Raw genomic sequence first — 18,439 nt, 5'->3', positions numbered from 1 at the left:
AAGAGGTCACAGTAAATTTTGCCTTTATTTATTTTTATTTTAAGTTGACAAAGACGAAAATGAAGGTCATTTTCACTATAATTTTAGTTAGTTTTGTAACCACACAATACAGTTTCAGATTCCATTTTTTTGTAACCCTAACCCTAAAACAAAATCTTAAATCCAAAAAAAACCAAAAACTTTTGGTTGGTTAAAAACGTGTTCTGGTCCCCACTATGTAGGAAGTACAAGTACACACACACACACACACTCCTACTGTTACAGGAAAGGGTTAAAAATCCCACATTGTTGTGTATACTCAGAGAGGGAGGGCCGGTCTAGAGGTCAGATTCCACAGCAATATAACTACACAGCAGGGAACACTGACCATCCAAACTCCAAAGACTATGAACGCTACAGTGGCGAATGGCGTGTCGGCGATGATGAAGCCGGAGAGCGTGTCGCTTCATCCTCTGGGCGCAGCAGCTGGCCCTGCACCAGAGATGCTGTGTATCTTTGGGACGGGGGACTTGGGGCGCTCTCTGGGCCTGCGCCTGCTGCAGTCTGGCTACAGCGTGGTGTACGGCAGCCGCAGACCCAACAGCTGCGGCTCCTTGCCTCAGGGAGCTCAGGTACAACACATGGGATCACATTTACACTACCGGTCAAAAGTTTTAGAATTTTTCCAGTTTTTAATTGAAATTCAAGCAGTTCAAGTCAAATGAACAGCTTGAAAGGGTACAAAGGTAAGTGGTGAACTGCCAGAGGTAAATAAAAAAAGGTAAGCTTAACCAAAACTGAAAAATAATGTACATTTCAGAATTATACAAGTAGGCCTTTTTCAGGGAACAAGAAATGGGTTAACAACTTAACTCTATGGAGTCTTGGGCTATTTTGTCCATTTTTGAATTCTTTTCATGTCTTTGTAAGTCATTTTGTGTCTTTTTTTAGTCATTTTGTGTCTTTTGGTGTCTTTTTTGTCATTTTCTGTCTTTTTTAGTAATTTTGTGGGTTTTCTTTAGTAATTTTGTGTCTATTGGTGTCTTTTTTTGTCATTTTGTGTCTTTTTTTTTAGTCATTTTGTGTCTATTGGTGTCTTTTTTTGTCATTTTGTGTCTTTTTTTTAGTAATTTTGTGTCTATTAGTGTCTTTTCTTCATTTTGTGTCTTTTTTGGTCATTTTGTGTCTTTTTTTTAGTCATTTTGTGTCTTTTGGTGTCTTTTTTTGTCATTTTGTGTCTTTTTTTGGTCATTTTGTGTCTTTTTTTGGTCATTTTGTGTCTTTTTTTAGTCATTTTGTGTCTTTTGGTGTCTTTTTTTGTCATTTTGTGTCTTTTTTTGGTCATTTTGTGTCTTTTTTTAGTCCTTTAGTTCAACATAAAATGTGATTTTGAATCTTTTTTTTACTTTCAAAACACTATCATGCTCAATAAAGAATTTTAAATGTTGCAAATGTGCATTAATTTCAGAGTACACTGAGACATTAAACTGCATCATTTTCATTTTCACCATCAAGTTGGTGTGTTGTAAAACTTTTGACCAGTAGTGTATATCTGTTAAAATTTTCAAAAAAGGACTGTGTACTGTATTCACCTCAAAAACACGTGTGTCAATGTCTTGATTTGTGGGTTGTTGTTTGTTTTTTTGTTGTTTTTTTACAGGTGATGAGTCATGCAGCAGCGGCCAAATCAGCCAGTCTGATCTTTATTTGTGTTCACAGAGAACACTATGAATTCCTGGAAACCTTGGCACCTCATCTTGAAGGAAAGGTGAATAGGTTTGATATTAGAATGTGTAACAACAAGGTACACTGTAAAAAAAAACCTGTTGTTTTTACGGTAAAAAACTGGCAGCTGTGGTTGCCAGAACGTTACCATAATAAATACAGTGCAACTTTTTTCTAATATTACGGTAAAATGATATTGACACTGTTGATGTCACGTTTAAGATTGCATTTATTCCATTTTTTACCGTATAAATAAAAGGTTTTTCCATCAAAAGATTTGACATATAATTGACAAGAAAATACTTTATAAATGCCGCATAAATTAAAGATTTTACCATTAAATATTACAGTATATTTCTGTTAGAGATATGGTGTTTAGTACATTTAACAGTGAGAAAAAGTATTTTTTACAAAAAATAAATGCAAAAATTACAGTGATGCTTTTTGTTACAAACACGGTGCCAATGTATTTTACAGTAATAGAGTAATGGTTTTTTTAATTTTAAACCTGTAAGAATACTGTTCTGGCTTATATATACATTTACAGTGTTTAATTGTTACTGAAACTGAATTAACCCATTTATCATTTTATGCTCTTTTACTGTCATGGTTTAACAGTTTTACACCGTAAAATCTACAGACATTTTTTACAGTGTAGAAACAATCCTTAGTAGTTATAAGGAACAAACCAGGAAGTAATAGCTCATTACAATTATACAAAATAAAAGTAGGCTAGTTCCTGTTGCTGAGCCAAAGAACATAATGTAGGCTTAGCACTCTGTGAATCTACATATTGACAATCAACATATTGCTTCCAGGAAATCAGGTTATAAGTTGGATGTAAACAATAATTGTATCATTATGTACATATCAGTTACTATTTATGTTACTACTTGTGTTAAGAAGGTGTACAATTCAAGTAAATGTGAGGAAATGGTGATGCTTTCTCAGTAACAGTGATGCACTACACTGTAAAAAAGGTTTGTAGAAATAACAGTAAAACTCTGTCAAATACATCAGAAATAGGGCATAAAATGAAAAAATTGTATATCACCGTATTAGACACTTTTAATTACCGTAAATCAAAGAATAGCGCGAAACTTTTACTTTTTTCTGTCATACACTGGAAGAAACACACAGTTTTGCTGTAAAATATAACATTTTCATGCAAAATTTATGGAGAAATACCATGATGTGTGAATGAATGACACAATAACCCTAAAAATAACAGGATTATTCAGTCTAAATTACAGTTTTTGCTGATATTTACATTTAAATTTAGAATAGAAAATCCACTCACTGTAATTTTTACAGTGAAGTTCTGGCAACCACAGCTGCCGGTATTTTACCGTAAATTAAACAGATTATTTTTTACAGTGTACTTCATTTGAGGGGCACAACAATACTAACTTATATGTAAACAGTATAATAATGAGAAATAATTTTCTTTTACTTCGAGAATATTTTTTCCATTTCACTGCCCGACCTTGCAGTCACACTGTGTTGCTGGTCTACAGCCGCCTCTATCGCTTGGTTTGTTTGTGTTATTGTGTGACTTCGGTATTTTAAAAGGTTAATTCAAATTCACCAAAGTCACAAAATATTTGTTGTTATTATGTGTTTTAGAAGAAGAAAGATCAGAATCTGACTCAAGTCAGAAATGACTGTATTTTCAATGAATAACAGTAGAATACTCCACTTTACCCTGTTAGTAAAAAAAGTAATTGATTGCACTAACACCTTAGTTTGCAAAGCCTTACTGCTGACATGGAATAATGAGCAATTTTCTTTTTTCTGCAATCAGCTCAGTTCTGTTCACACCTTTATCATAATTCCTGAATAACTCAACAATCTCCCCTCATTGTAATAGGAATACATATGAGACAAGATAAGACTTAATTGAAATGATTGAACTCTTTTTTCCTTTTGTTTCCTCCTCGCTAATGGCTTGATCACAAGGTGCTGGTGGACCTCAGTAACAACCTGAAGAAAGACATGTACCCAGAAGCCAATGCTGCCTACCTGCAGAGGTAATAGACTCCTGGGAGAAAAGCGAATATAAAGATATATAATGTGCGTGTAAACTCTCCCGTCCTTAGAAATGTAATGTGGTAACACTTTCTATGAAGACTACATCTATAGTGCATTATGAACGCATTCATAGTGAATTATAATGCTCATTATAATCAATCATAATGCATTATGACTGCATTCATAAACACATATAAAGCTTCATGATGCACTATATCAACAGTTATAAATATAGCTTATAATGACTTATAAATCCAAGTGTCTTATGAGTGCTCTTGACTGGTTATAAACTACAGGCTGACTGATGAGGCTTATAATACATTACAACTACTCATACCCCTCTATACACACACCTCAACAATCAATTGTTATAAGGACTCATAGGATGCCATAAGTATAAATAAATGATCAATGTATGCTTTAAGTAAAGTGAGGTTCATATAGACGCATCTATAATGCAGTATAGCTAATCATGATGTTTCATGAAACATCATGATTAGCTATACTGCATTATAGATATTATTATATTATTATTATTATTATTGATCATTATAAGCTATATTTATAACTGTTGATATAGTGCATCATGAACCTTTATATGTGTTTATGAATGCAGTCATAATGCATTATGATTGATTATAATGAGCATTATAATTCACTATGAATGCGCTCATAATGCACTATAGATGTAGTCTTCATAGAAAGTGTTACCTGTAATGTATTATTCTTGTCATAATCTCAAAAAGAACTTTTCTGCCATCAAAAAAAATCGAGGTTTAATGTCACCGATCATTTTGCAACAGTAGGTGTTTTTCAAATGCTCGATGCCTTTTTGGGAAAGTGCTCCAAAAAACCACTTAGAGCATGAGACATCAAAACTCTCGACTGAATCCAAAAGAAATGAAAAAAAAAATTGCCAGGTTGCAGCTCCCTTGTCAGGGCAGCCTGCTGTGTGTCTATTGAGTTGAAGTGGAAACATTGATTCTCACCATTTTGAGGCCCTCACTTTCCTGTCTGTGTATTTGTAGATAGAAACAATAGCAAACTAAAATCCTCGCTGTGTGTTTCTCAGACTGGTCCCCGGAGCTGCTGTGGTGAAAGGCCTTAACACGCTGTCTGCCTGGGCCTTGCAAAATGGACTCCTAGCAGGAAAACAGGTGAGGGAGGAGTGGAGGTAAGCATTCTGTTAAAAGATGTCAGTAGGATCAAGGAGAAGCAGAGCCAGGAAGCTTCGTGGCCTTAAGGAAGGCTTTGGTTGACTGGAGTAAAGATACAAAGACAAAGCAGTAACAGGAAGGGGAGATTACCAACTTGATCTTTTCATGATGAGACATGTTTGACTTCAAACCAGGCAACAATAACTGCTTTCAACACTTCCTGGAGTACAATGGGATAAGTGGCTCTCAGACTTGTTAATAATAGGGGATGAATGCTCCACCGTACACCACGCAAAATTTGGGAAAGAAATTGATTTCATTTGTGTTGCTGCAGATGATTGATCTTTTTGTCATTCCGTCACAATGCGAGAGAAAACCAGGACAGAGCTTGTATAAACACACAAACAAACAAACAAACAAACAAACTTAATGATGTTACAAAGTAGAAAGACCACTGTTTATTGCAGCTTCCGTTTCACAGCTACAAAGGGAAACACAAACATGCTGGAACCTCTGGAGACCAAACCTGAATCTGCCTTGAATCCTCTTCAACACAAACAACCCCCCCATACACACACACACACACACACACACACACACACACACACACACACACCAACACTGCAGTGCTCTATTTTCTTTGAAAACAGGTAGCTGTGAGAGAACAGGAGTGTTTGAACGTAGGTCTTTATCAGTGCATGTGTAGGTACTGTATATATCCACACAAACATGTTTATAAGTGTGTGCTATTCCTCGGCCAGCAATTTGATTAGATCCACAGCGGGGCTGTGCCACTGTCACATTTACATTCAGATGGAGATTTAGTCTGTCGGCCGTCCCCTGCTGTTACTGGTGCAGTAATGTAGGGAGACATGGCTGGCTGCCCGGTCCACTTATACACACACCTGGGGGAAAACTGCTCAATCCCACTGACTCCACTATATGCCTGTCAGAATGTTCTCTCTCTAGCTCTCTTTCTCTAAGCGCTCTCTATCTCTCTTTCTTTATATGATTCATTTTTTCCCTCCTTTACAAACAACTTAATCGTCTTATCACAGAGCTGTGAGTGTGTGGTAATAACCTTCAGCATGGTGAAGATCTAGAAATAGGATTACATATTGAATGAGCGGCATATGTATGTATGTATGTATGTATGTATATATACAGTATGCATGTGTCTGTACATAGACTTGCAAAGGGCTCAGTTTCAAACTGAAACAGAGCAGTGGAGATCAACAGAAGAAGGGTAATTCTGTAGACAGACACTGTCGGTGTACACGGCGCAGTCATGCGCTAGATATTCTAAACAGGGCTGGTGAGTCATCTAACAATAATCTTGGAGTAATTATTAGCATCTGAAAAACAAAAGCTGAGCGGAATGCAGCATGAGGAAAATATTTCTATTTTTATTGTTATTCTGAGGCATTTTTGAAGAAAAGATGCACTTGTTTTTTTTTTTTAATTATGCCTGATATACTATATGACTATATAACTGAAGATAGAGATATAGTAAGACACACTCATACATGCTAAAACGGTAACACTTTACAATAACCATCTAAGTGATGTTTATAGATGGTTTATAAACCAATTATTATTAACCATTTACAAAATTCTACACATATTTAATCTTTAAATGTTTTCAAGCATTTTCTTAAAGGCATAAGAATCATTTTGAAATCATTGACATACTTAATATGGTGTTAAAAATGTTATAACGAGTGTAAAGCTATTAATAAACTAATAATTATGTTTGTTTATGGTAAAGTAATCTATTTGGCATTTATAAATTATAGTTCAACATTATTACATTTTCTATTCACCATTCTAAATGGCCTTTATACGGTTTATAAATGATGATTAAACATTAATAAACTATCTGTTTACCATTTATAAATGGTCTATTTACCATCTATAAATGATGGTTATTGTAAAGTGTTACCGCTAAAACTATATTTAAACAGCGCAAGTATTTGCCTACTTTCATGCCAGTCATTAGGAATTATGGACAGGCAGACAATAAAACCAACACCACCCAATTTCTGCAATTCCAAGACTGTGTAGGGACCCCACAATGCAGAAACATTTAAATACACTTCTTTGAAAAAAGGCAATGTCACTTTTCCAGTAGCAAAATTTTGCAACAATATTTAGCCCCCTCACGACAAGATAACATGACATGGTTGGTACCATGATGCTTTAGGTCACCTAGTTTCATATAACAGCAATATCTTCACTTTCAAACTTTTATTTTTCCACTCTGCCTAGCTCCTCACCTTCTCCACATTCAGCTGCACCTGTCATACCTGGTGCTTCTTCACACCTTTTGGCCTGAAGCTTGATCGTTGTCTTTCCTCTCCTTTCATGTTTTTGTTATCTCTGTATCCAAACTTTCCTTATTTCAGCCCCAGACTTTTGGTGAGGCATTTCGCCCTCGCTACTATAGTCAGGCTGCAGTTGGCTTTTATATATTTTCATTCGCAGCACATTATTTGCACATCTGACCCTGCTTTTATTGTGAAAATGATGTAGGTGAAACGTACATTGTGCAAATTTAATTCATGCATCTGATTTACATTTAAAGGCCACCCATTAAACTGTATTGCCCAACTTTTTTGAGGAAATGTTTGAACTTTTTTGTCATGAAAGTATATATTTGAGACCATATTTATAGATTCATGTCTTCAGGTGGAACCAGTGGGCTTGGGCTAAAATTGGAAAGTTATGATAGATGTACAGTACAGGCCAAAAGTTTGGACACACACCTTCTCATTCAATGCGTTTTTCTTTATTTTCATGACTATTTACATTGTAGATTCTCACTGAAGGCATCAGAACTATGAATGAACACATATGGAATTATGTACTTGACAAAAAAAGTGTGAAATAACTGAAAACATGTCTTATATTTTAGATTCCTCAAAGTAACCACCCTTTGCTCACTAGAATATACACTGTAAAAAATGTTTGTAGAAATTGCAGTAAAACACAGTCAAATTGCATCAGAAATAGGTCGTGAAATTAAACATTGTACATCACCGTAGTAGATACTTTTAATTACTGTAAATCAAATAATAGTATAAAACTTTAAATTCTACCGCCATAAACTGTATAAAACACACAGTTTTGCTGTAAAAATATAAAATTTCCATGTAAAGTTAATGGAGAAATATCATGATGAAACAATTATCCTAAAAGTAATGGGATTATTCTGTATAAATTACAGTTTTTGCTGATATTTACATTTACATACGCTCACTGTATTTTTTACGGTGATGTTCTGGCAACCACAGCTGCCGGTATTTTACCGTAAATTAAACAGATTTTTTTTTACAGTGTAAGACATGTTTTCAGTTAATTCACACTCTTTTGTTAAGTACATAATTCCACATGTGTTCATTAATAGTTTTGATGAATCTACAATGTCAATGAAAATTATGAAAATAAAGGAAACACATTGAATGAGAAGGTTCAAACTTTTGGCCTGTACTGTACTAACTCACTATTTGTTATTTCACAGTATTTTTTGAAAGTGAAGAAAATAGAGAATATCACATCCTTGAAAACAATCCATGGTTAAACTGCAGCCCATTTAAAAAAATAACCCCCACCTCCATGCTGCAGGTGTACCTGTGTGGGAACAGTGCAGAAGCAAAGCAGGCGGTAGCAGAGATGGCCACCAAGCTGGGCCTCACTGTCCTGGATAAAGGGTCTCTGTCTGCAGCCAGGGAGCTGGAGGACTTCCCCCTGCAGCTGTTTCCAGAGTGGAGGCTGCCGCTATGCGTGGCCCTCGGCCTCACCGCCTTCTTCTTCTTCTATCTACTCATTAGAGACGTCATCTATGCGTACGTTGAACAGAACAAAGACATCTCCTACAGAATCATGGTGTCCCTGGCCAACAAGGTAAAGATCTGAGCTCCACTGCTTTGATGTTCTTGAGAGAGAGTTGTGTTCTTTTTTAAAGGATGTGTTTATCCCCCATCTTTCAGGTGTTTCCCATTGTGTCTCTCATCATGTTAGCGCTGTGTTACCTGCCTGGTGTCATAGCTGCCTTCCTTCAGCTCTACAGAGGAACCAAGTACAGGTCAGACATCAAACCAGAACAAACATGTCCACTACCTGTCAAGGTTATTATAGTTAACGAAAACTAACGAAATAACGAAAACTAGAATTGAAAAAACATTTTCGTTAACGATAACTAACTGAAACTGTGTTTTGTGGTTACAAAACTAACTAAAACTAACTAAAAATAGTGAAAATGTCCTTAGTTTTCGTCTTTGTCAACTCTTTTTATACGTAAACCTTTTTGGTTGATATGAAATCTATTTCATCTATCTGGTTTTATGACTTAATAAACTTATTGGGGCTGAGATGGATCAGACAAAGGAAATAAAGGCAACATCTATTATGACCACTTTGAATCTGGCACCCAACAAATACCCCATTACAAAAAACTAAAACTAATAAAAACTAAACTAAAACTAAGCATTTTCCAAAAAATAAAACTAATCAAAACTAGCAAACTGAATTTGAAAACAAAAAATTGACAACGAAATTAAAACTAAACTAAAACTAATGAAAAATCCGAAACTATTATAACCTTGCTACCTGTGCAACATTGTTGGAGCTCACATTTGCATATTACAGACGCTTCCCTAATTGGTTGGACCGCTGGATGCTGTGCAGGAAGCAGATGGGTATTATTGCCCTGGGTTTTGCCTTTCTCCACGCCATCCACACATTCATGACTTCTACTCGCTATGCTGTCAGACACAAACTCATCACGCTGGTGGTGGATGAGGTACAACACGCTGGATCAAACTTTGCAGTGTTTCTACAACCCAACATAAAGCTAACCATGCTAACAGCACTGTCTCTCTGTCTCCTTTAGATGAAGAACAATAAAACCACCCCGTTTTACTTTGATAACACAGAGTCATGGGGCACAGACTCATTCTATGCTCTGGGAATCCTGGGCTTCTTTCTTTATGTCCTGCTAGGACTAACATCCCTGCCCTCTGTGGGAGGCTCTCTCAGCTGGAGAGAGTTCAGCTTCATTCAGGTCAGAGCTCAGTTGGAAATGTACTGTTCTTATGTGCATGTCTTAGTGTGAGAGTGTGTGTGTGTGTGTGTGTGTTCACCTTAAGGCCTACAGACGTTATCAGTCATGTGCTTGCTATCAGTAAAAAATGTATTTTATGGCCGTGATAATCTATATTTAGAGTTTCTAAGTTTTCATCAGAGTTATTAAAGTGTTGTAAAAGCAATATGTCACTGGCAGTCTTATCCCCGGAGCCTAGTTAACTAACTGCTTTACACAGGCACACAGAGCGAAAGCCTGGCTGACTTTAGCCCAGGATCTTAAATGTTAAGTTATTCATTAAATAGAATTATGATACCTGGTATAATCCTCAGGGAGCAGATTGTTAATACAGGTCACAGGTCCATTTGTGTAAAGGTCAGGCCCATAGGTAGACCTCAGAGAGGGGAATGAGACTCAGAGATAGAGGTCTAGGTCAAGATAACCCTTGTGATCGGGTGAGAAGAGTTGTGAAAAACATATAATAACACGCATCAATTCACTAAAACTTTTTTCCCAGCACTTATCAAGAAAGGAATGTAAATTATTGAATTGTTAATGCGCACAGCAGTCGGATTTGCTGTTCTAAATGGGTTAAATATGATCCCTGATTATCATTATAGAGGCACTGTTCATTACCGAGCTACATTAATATGAATGTCTCCTTATTGTGCTGTTTACTCTAAGTCACTGTGGATGAGAACATCAGCAGCCAAACGCTAAAAATGTAAATGAAAGCACATTATCCAAGTAATTAACAATAACCGAGCCTCAAAGGCCACTGGTGCTACAAAACCAATTACGCTGGAACGGCTGTGAAACAAATTGTATTTTTAGCTTATTGTAACACTTGTGGGTTCCACAAGCACAGAAAAAAGCCAGACACTCGTCTCTAAATGTATCAGAAAATACCACAGAAAAGATCTGGGTGTGAATGTTTTCTATTAATCTATATAAACAGATTCAGAATCTGCAGGCAGCAGGACCAAACGTTGGTGTCAGAAGCATTTTGCTTTCTTTTTATAGTCTGTTTGTAGTAAAAAAAAGAAGAAAAAGTGAACAGTGAGCAAATGAGGTAGAACATATTGCAATCTCAGAACTCATAGACTATCATCTGATGTCAATTGATCTTTTTTTTAGCCTTTAAAAATATATATCTGCATTCATATGCAGATTTTTATTTTTTATTTAACCTTTATTTAACCAGGGAATATCCCATTGAGATTAAGAACCTCTTTTTCTTTAAGGGAGCCCTGGCCAAGAGGCAGCAAACACAGAATACAGTTACATATTTACATAACATACAGACCTTAAACACGTCATGAGAAACAAGTGCATGTTATGGAATTGGCCTCAATAACTCTTAGTTTGGATTTAAAAGTGCTCAAAGAAACAAATTCAGTTAATTTCCATTCTTTCTGGAGCATATTCCAGCATAAGGTGCAGAGTAAACAAATGCCCTTTTACCCAACTCTGTACGAGAATAAGGGACAGAAAGCAACAACTGATCTAATGAACGAAGAGGATAAGATCCTGCATTTCTCACAGTAATTAACCCATAAGAACCCAGAGCCAGTTATCCTTAAAGGAAAGTTATGGGGGATATACCACCATTTCTGATGTGTTTTCAAAAACACTATCCCTAAATGTCAAAGATCTGTGATGTGACATAAACATTACATTGGGCGCTTATAGTATTTATGTTTATAATATTTATGTTTATAATATTTCATATTTTAAAATGTAAAAAAGCTAGACACAAAATTTCCTTTTTCTCTGCATCTCCACAACATCTATCAAAATTGTGACATTATTAGTTCTGTTTAACAACAAATTATTTTTTTTAATTTGTTTTTAAGTAGCATAATAATAATAATAATAAATCGATAATAAATAAATACAAATAACCATGTGTCTTTTTGTTTATCAAAATTGTGACTTTAATTTGTTCAGGAAATATGGTCAAAACAAGTTAAATGCAATACAGGACACAACTATTAACGGATTAGAATTGTTAAATGGGTTTAAACTTTAAGCCTAGTAACAAAAAATAGAAGATTTAACGTGTTTGTTTCATGGGTGTCACCATGGGTTCTTATGGGTTAAGCTGCAAATGTACGAAGGCAGCAGTCCCAATATTACCTTATAGATGAAAGTATACCAATGACTAGCCCTTGGAGTGGCCAGAGCAGGCCATGCTACCCGAGAGTATCATTCACAATGGTGAGTGGACATCTAACAGTTAGTAATGAAGCTCAAAGAAGCTGATAAACAGGATCAATCATTCTGAGACATTTACCAGCAGCATTCATGTACAAAAGATCTCCGTAATCCAACACAGATAAAAACGTTGCTCTGAATGATATTATTTCTGTTTTGAGATATTAGCCAAAATGTCTTCTGGACTGAAAGCAGCTACAACACCACAGTGGTTGCCAGGCTATTTCTTGGCCGAGCCTGGTAACCTTCTGAATTAAAAATGTGTTAATTAGTGAATTTTAGAGATGCTGGTTAGTAGATTTCGATCTTGTGACATAGATGGGCTTCCTTTTTTGCTAGTAAAGCCAGAACTATCTCCACAGTGCTGTGTCAGCGCTGGCTGCAACCATTATCATTTGGCTGCAGGGTTAAAAACAATGCCCTGGCTTGTCTGTACTTCTTTAAACCAGGGGTCGGCAACCTTTACTAACAAAAGAGCCAATGTTGGCGAAAATAGGATAAAAACAGTCGGAATGGAGCCGCACACCTTATTTTGAACCTTAGAATGAACAGCCTATGAAGTCTAAATTAGCCTACCAACATAACTTAGAGAATTAAAAAAAAAAAACATTCATTAATACGATTGCAAATGAGAAACCGGACACCGAATAAATATCTCAGGCATTTAAATATGGAAGAATTATCCTATCTTTATTCAAGAGCGTAGATTTTCAGTTTGAGAGCATAATTTGTCTTTCTCATGCTCAGATTTGTTCTCCTCATGCTCACATTTTGCGCTCGCACTCAGATTTCTGCTGCTTTCTTTCAAAATGTATGCGTGCACTTAAAAATCACATGCTTGTGCTCACATTTCTTCTGCTTGGACACAAACATTTCGCTCGCACTCAAATATGTCCTGTGCTCGCTCAAATCTAAAGTCTACGCGCTCAGATCTCAACTCTGCGCTCTCAAAACTTTTGTGCTCGGACTCAGAACACGCACGTCCTCTCAGGTTGAGGTGTCTGCTCAGACTGAACGATGTCCCGCCCTGCGCTTAAACTAGTGTGTTTCACCAGCCAATAGGGAGACAGCTAGATTGTGGCCCGTCTTAGGTGCGTTGCCTCGCCTTTTTGAGCGCTCCGTCGGGGCGGGTATATGGTCTGTTTGTAAAACTGCTTCTCTCTTAAAATACACCAATTGACCATATTAGCCAGCTATTTGAATCGTCACCTATTTAAGACGCAGCACATTTATGTAGAATTAATCTTAAGTAGTCCTAAAAAGAGTTATCGTAGTTTAGATTATATATATATTTTTTTAATTATTGTTTATATATATATATTTATTGTTTTTTATTTTTCACCTGTTCAGTGGTGTCACGATAGTCCAGTGGTGAAGGACGCTACCATCTGTTGCATTCCAAACCATGGGACGCCGGTTTGCATCCCGTCTGCTGCACTCTTGCTGCATGTCTTATTATGATTTACATTTTTAATTGATAAATTAATGTAACAGTAATACAATCCGTGTAACCAGCTGCTTCTCTTATTGAAATGTTTAACAAGAGATGATGGGTAAATAGACTTGGCTACGTGATTAAAAAGGTATAATGAAAAATACACTATGATGATGATAATGATTTGAGGATAACATTTGTGCGTGTAATGCAGTGTATCACCGTCCTATTTACGCGGTCAAAGCCAGGGAGCGCGTAATTAGGCTAATGTTGGTAATACTTTCACTTTCACAAGAAGAAGACTTTGAGCAGGATTCGGAGCGCGGCAGCGAATGAATGGGAGACGAGATGTATGGCCAAAGACCTCAAGTAAGTTCATTGCTAAATGTTGCTACAACTCAAAACACTTGTACTTATCAACATATATAGCGGGCCTTTGTCGGCACTAGGGACAGAAACTCATTATGAATGAAGTGACGTCAGCGGGGATTCCCTTCAGCTCGCGCATCATTATGTGTGCCGACCTGCCGCTGGTACGATCATACGTTGCCAATTATTGTACTTTCGTTGTACATGTTACAATGAAGGCCCGCTATATATGTTGATAAGTACGAGTGTCAAAATGATTACGGTACTGTTATTGAAACTACTGTATATGGTCGATGTGTTTTGAGTTGTAGCAACATTTAGGCCTAGCAATGAACTTACTTGAGGTCTTTGGCCACACATCTCGTCTCCCATTCATTCGCTGCCGCGCTCCGAATCCTGCTCAAAGTCTTCTTCTTGTGAAAGTGAAAGTATTACCAACATTAGCCTAATTATGCGCTCCCTGGCTTTGACCGCGTAAATAGGACGGTGATACACTGCATTACACGCACCAATGTTATCCTCAAATCATTATCATCATCATAGCGTATTTTTCATTATACTTTTTTAAATCACGTAGCCAAGTCTATTTACCCATCATCTCTTGTTAAACGTTTCAATAAGAGAAGCAGCTGGTTACACGGATTGTATTACTGTTACATTAATTTATCAATTAAAAATGTAAATCATAATAAGACATGCAGCAAGAGTGCAGCGGACGGGATGCGAACCGGCGTCCCATGGTTTGGAATGCAACAGATGGTAGCGCCCTTCACCACTGGACTATCGTGACACCACTGAACAGGTGAAAAATAAAAAACAATAAATATATATATATAAACAATAATTAAAAAAATATATATATAATCTAAACTACGATAACTCTTTTTAGGACTACTTAAGATTAATTCTACATAAATATGCAGCGTCTTAAATAGGTGACGATTCAAATAGCTGGCTAATATGGTCAATTGGTGTATTTTAAGAGAGAAGCAGTTTTACAAACAGACCATATACCCGCCCCGACGGAGCGCTCAAAAAGGCGAGGCAACGCACCTAAGACGGGGTCACAATCTAGCTGTCTCCCTATTGGCTGGTGAAACACACTAGTTTATGAGCAGGGCGGGACATCGTTCAGTCTGAGCAGACACCTCAACTAGAGAGGACGTGCGTGTTCTGAGTCCGAGCACAAAAGTTTTGAGAGCGCAGAGTTGAGATCTGAGCGCGTAGACTTTAGATTTGAGCGAGCACAGGACATATTTGAGTGCGAGCGAAATGTTTGTGTCCAAGCAGAAGAAATGTGAGCACAAGCATGTGATTTTTAAGTGCACGCATACATTTTGAAAGAAAGCAGCAGAAATCTGAGTGCGAGCGCAAAATGTGAGCATGAGGAGAACAAATCTGAGCATGAGAAAGACAAATTATGCTCTCAAACTGAAAATCTACGCTCTTGAATAAAGATAGGATAATTCTTCCATATTTAAAGGCAAAGGCTGTGAGCTTCGTAAGCTATGATGCACATTTTCGTTTACTTTTTATTGCCATATATAAGCTACACATTTTTACAATTGAAGAATACAAATGGCTTTGGGCCTACACAAATGACGAATTAAAATAAAATGTAAAGTAATAACCGTTTCATTTCATATAGTTTTTTGTCACAGTAACAGGGAGCCACTGCAGGTTGCCTACCTCTGCTTTAAACCAATAACATACCTTGGGCAAAGCTAAGCCAAGAATGAGATGCACCGATGGTACAAATTAATTGCGGAGATAGCGAACGGGGAGGTGAATGCCTCATAAAATAAGCAGCTAATGGCAGCTTTAGACCCACAGTGTATGTCTGGTGACTTAGACCAGCTATTCTCAACCTTGGGGTCGGGACCCCAATTGGGGTCGCGAGATGATTTCTGGGGGTCGCCAAATCATTTTGGAAGTCAGCTCTGTCTCCACTGTGTTAAAGTGTTCATGTGTTTTAGTCTTTTTGGTCATTTAATGGCTTTTTTTTTGTTGGTAATTTTGTGTTTCTTTTAGTCATTTTGTGTCTTTTTTTGTGGTAATTTTGTGTTTCTTTTAGTCATTTTGTGTCTTTTTTGGTCATTTTGTTTCCTGTTTTGGTCATTTTGTTTCCTGTTTTGGTCATTTTGTTTCTTTTTTGGGTCATTTTGTGTCTTTTTTTGTGTGGTAATTTTGTGTTTCTTTTGGTCATTTTGTTTAGTTTTTGGTCATTTTGTTTCCTGGTTTTGGTCATTTTGTGTCTGTTTTGATCATTTTGTTTCTTTTTTGGGTCAGTTTGTGTCTTTTTTGGTCAATTTGCCTTTTTGGTCATTTTGTGTCTTTTTTTGGTCGTTTGGTGTCATTTTTGGGTAATTTGTGTCTTTTTTTGGGTAATTTGTGTCTTTTTTGGTCATTTTGTGTCTTTTTCAGTCATTTTGTGTCTTTTTTTGGTCATTTTGTTTCTTTTTTGATTGATCTGAACTGTGCGTGTGAGATTCTGTTCAGTGAGTGGGGGTCACGGACAACATGCATGTTAAATTGGGGGTCACGACTCAAAAAGGTTGAGAACTACTGACTTAGACTACCTTAGTGCTGACCTAAGCTAACAGGCTGTTGGCCCCAATTATATTTGAGTATTTTTTCACACAGACACAAGAGAGATCATCCAACTAAAGACTGTGAATAAGCGTATTTCCTTAACCTCCTGAGAACCTGCGTCCTCATATGTGGACATTACATTTTAGGTTTGCTGGACCTTATACTTCATTCTGTTTAACTATGACATGTTGTCCTCAGTAGTACACACTCTAGAAAATACATCAATGAGTGAAAAAACCAGATGGCAGCATCTTAGTAAAGTCAATCAACAGCTTATCCCCAGAAAAAAGTGGACCAGGTACAAAACCTGATCCGATTTTATGGTTAAAACTTGTTTATTTATGCTTAATAATGTTTGTAGTCTGAGATTCTGTACAAATTTGACTATTTTTAGCAATAGCAACAAGCCACGACTGCTAATCACACTGTAAAAAAAAATGTGTTTAATTTACGGTAAAATACCGGCAGCTGTGGTTGCCAGAACTTCACTGTAAGAAATACAGTGAGCGTATGTAAATGTAAATATCAGCAAAAAAACTGTAATTTATACTGAATAATCCCATTACTTTCAGGATAATTGTGTCATCATATTATTTCTCCATTCATTTTACGTGAAAATTGTTTATTTTTACAGCACAACTGTGTGTTTTCTACAGTTTATGACAGTAGAATTTAAAGTTTTATGCTATTCTTTGATTTACAGTAATTAAAACTACGGTGATGTACAATGTTCAATTTTACGACCTATTTCTGATGTAATTTGACAGTGTTTTACTGTAATTTCTACAAACATTTTTTACAGTGCAGGAAGTTCTCATTTGACAATGAATAGATTTTGCTATCGTTCTTTCAAAGAGAGGCTGTAAATGTGTGGAAATAAACAGATTTACACACTGGTGAATTAATTGTGTTCTACAGTGAAATAACGCTTAGTTTTTTAAATTATACTTTGTTTTTAATAATGCTTTGTTTTTAATAATGCTTCGTTTTTTTACTGATCATGTCCTACTAATCCTAAATATTTAGGAGAAACTAACAATACTTACCAAACTAAAGCTTGGCTCTCAGGAGGTTAAAGATATCTCACTATTCTTCTAACATTTCCATTTATTTGTGATTTTTTTCTCTCTAGTCTAAGCTGGGCCACCTGACCCTGTTCATATGCACGGCGCACGGCTACATTTACGGCTGGAACAAATTTCTTCGTCCCTCTACCTACAAATGGTACACTCCTCCCGGCTACATGCTCTGTCTGATTGTGCCGTCTGTGGTGCTGGTGCTCAAGGCGCTGATCATCCTTCCCTGCGTGGACCGAACCCTAACCCGCATTCGACAAGGCTGGGAGAGGAACCAGCCGAGGGAGGAGGTGGGTAAGGCCACCAACCTGTGAACTCTGACCTCTGATGTCATCGGCTGCTGATTATTGAGTTTCGTTCCAACCTGGTCTCACAGAAATCCGCGGAATAGCCACGGATTTCGCTTAGCTCAAAATCCGTGGAATAGCCACGGAATCACTCAAATTTCCGTGAAACTGACACGGATTTGGCTACAATGCAAGTTAATGACAGTCATATCCCGTGGCTATTCCAACATACAAAGTGATTATGTACATTCACTGAGTGAATATTTAGAAAATAAAACATATATTTCTCTCTAGAAATGTGATCAAAATCCATTTTTATGCAGAAACTAAGTCAAAATATTGATTTTTTCACTAAAAATGAGAGAACTGTCCGCCATGTTTTTTGTTCTGACCGGCGGGACCTTGAAAGTCACGTGACTTGGAACAAACCAATAGGAACAAATATCCATGGCATAGCCACGGGATATGACTGTCATTAATTTGCATTG

General features: G+C 36.8%; 1 protein-coding gene across 2 annotated transcripts; it reads left to right on the top strand.

Moving 5' to 3' along the window:
• The first annotated feature begins 316 nt into the window (after positions 1–316).
• LOC131976541 (metalloreductase STEAP4-like) lies at positions 317–18,090 on the top strand. Of its 2 annotated transcripts, XM_059339619.1 has the most exons (9): positions 317–611; positions 1,640–1,747; positions 3,664–3,734; positions 4,808–4,892; positions 8,517–8,795; positions 8,882–8,976; positions 9,540–9,693; positions 9,784–9,954; positions 17,721–18,090. In XM_059339619.1, exons 1-9 carry the CDS (start codon positions 387–389, stop codon positions 17,976–17,978), a joined length of 1,446 nt encoding a protein of 481 aa, XP_059195602.1. In that variant the 5' UTR covers positions 317–386; the 3' UTR covers positions 17,979–18,090. The 2 variants fall into 2 exon arrangements, with proteins under 2 accessions (XP_059195602.1, XP_059195603.1); XM_059339620.1 differs by lacking the exons at positions 8,517–8,795; positions 8,882–8,976; positions 9,540–9,693.
• Positions 18,091–18,439: the final 349 nt, after the last annotated feature.

This window comes from Centropristis striata, chromosome 8, assembly GCF_030273125.1.
Source record: "Centropristis striata isolate RG_2023a ecotype Rhode Island chromosome 8, C.striata_1.0, whole genome shotgun sequence".
Lineage (NCBI taxonomy): Eukaryota > Metazoa > Chordata > Actinopteri > Perciformes > Serranidae > Centropristis > Centropristis striata.
This window is presented reverse-complemented; position numbering and strand designations above follow the sequence as displayed.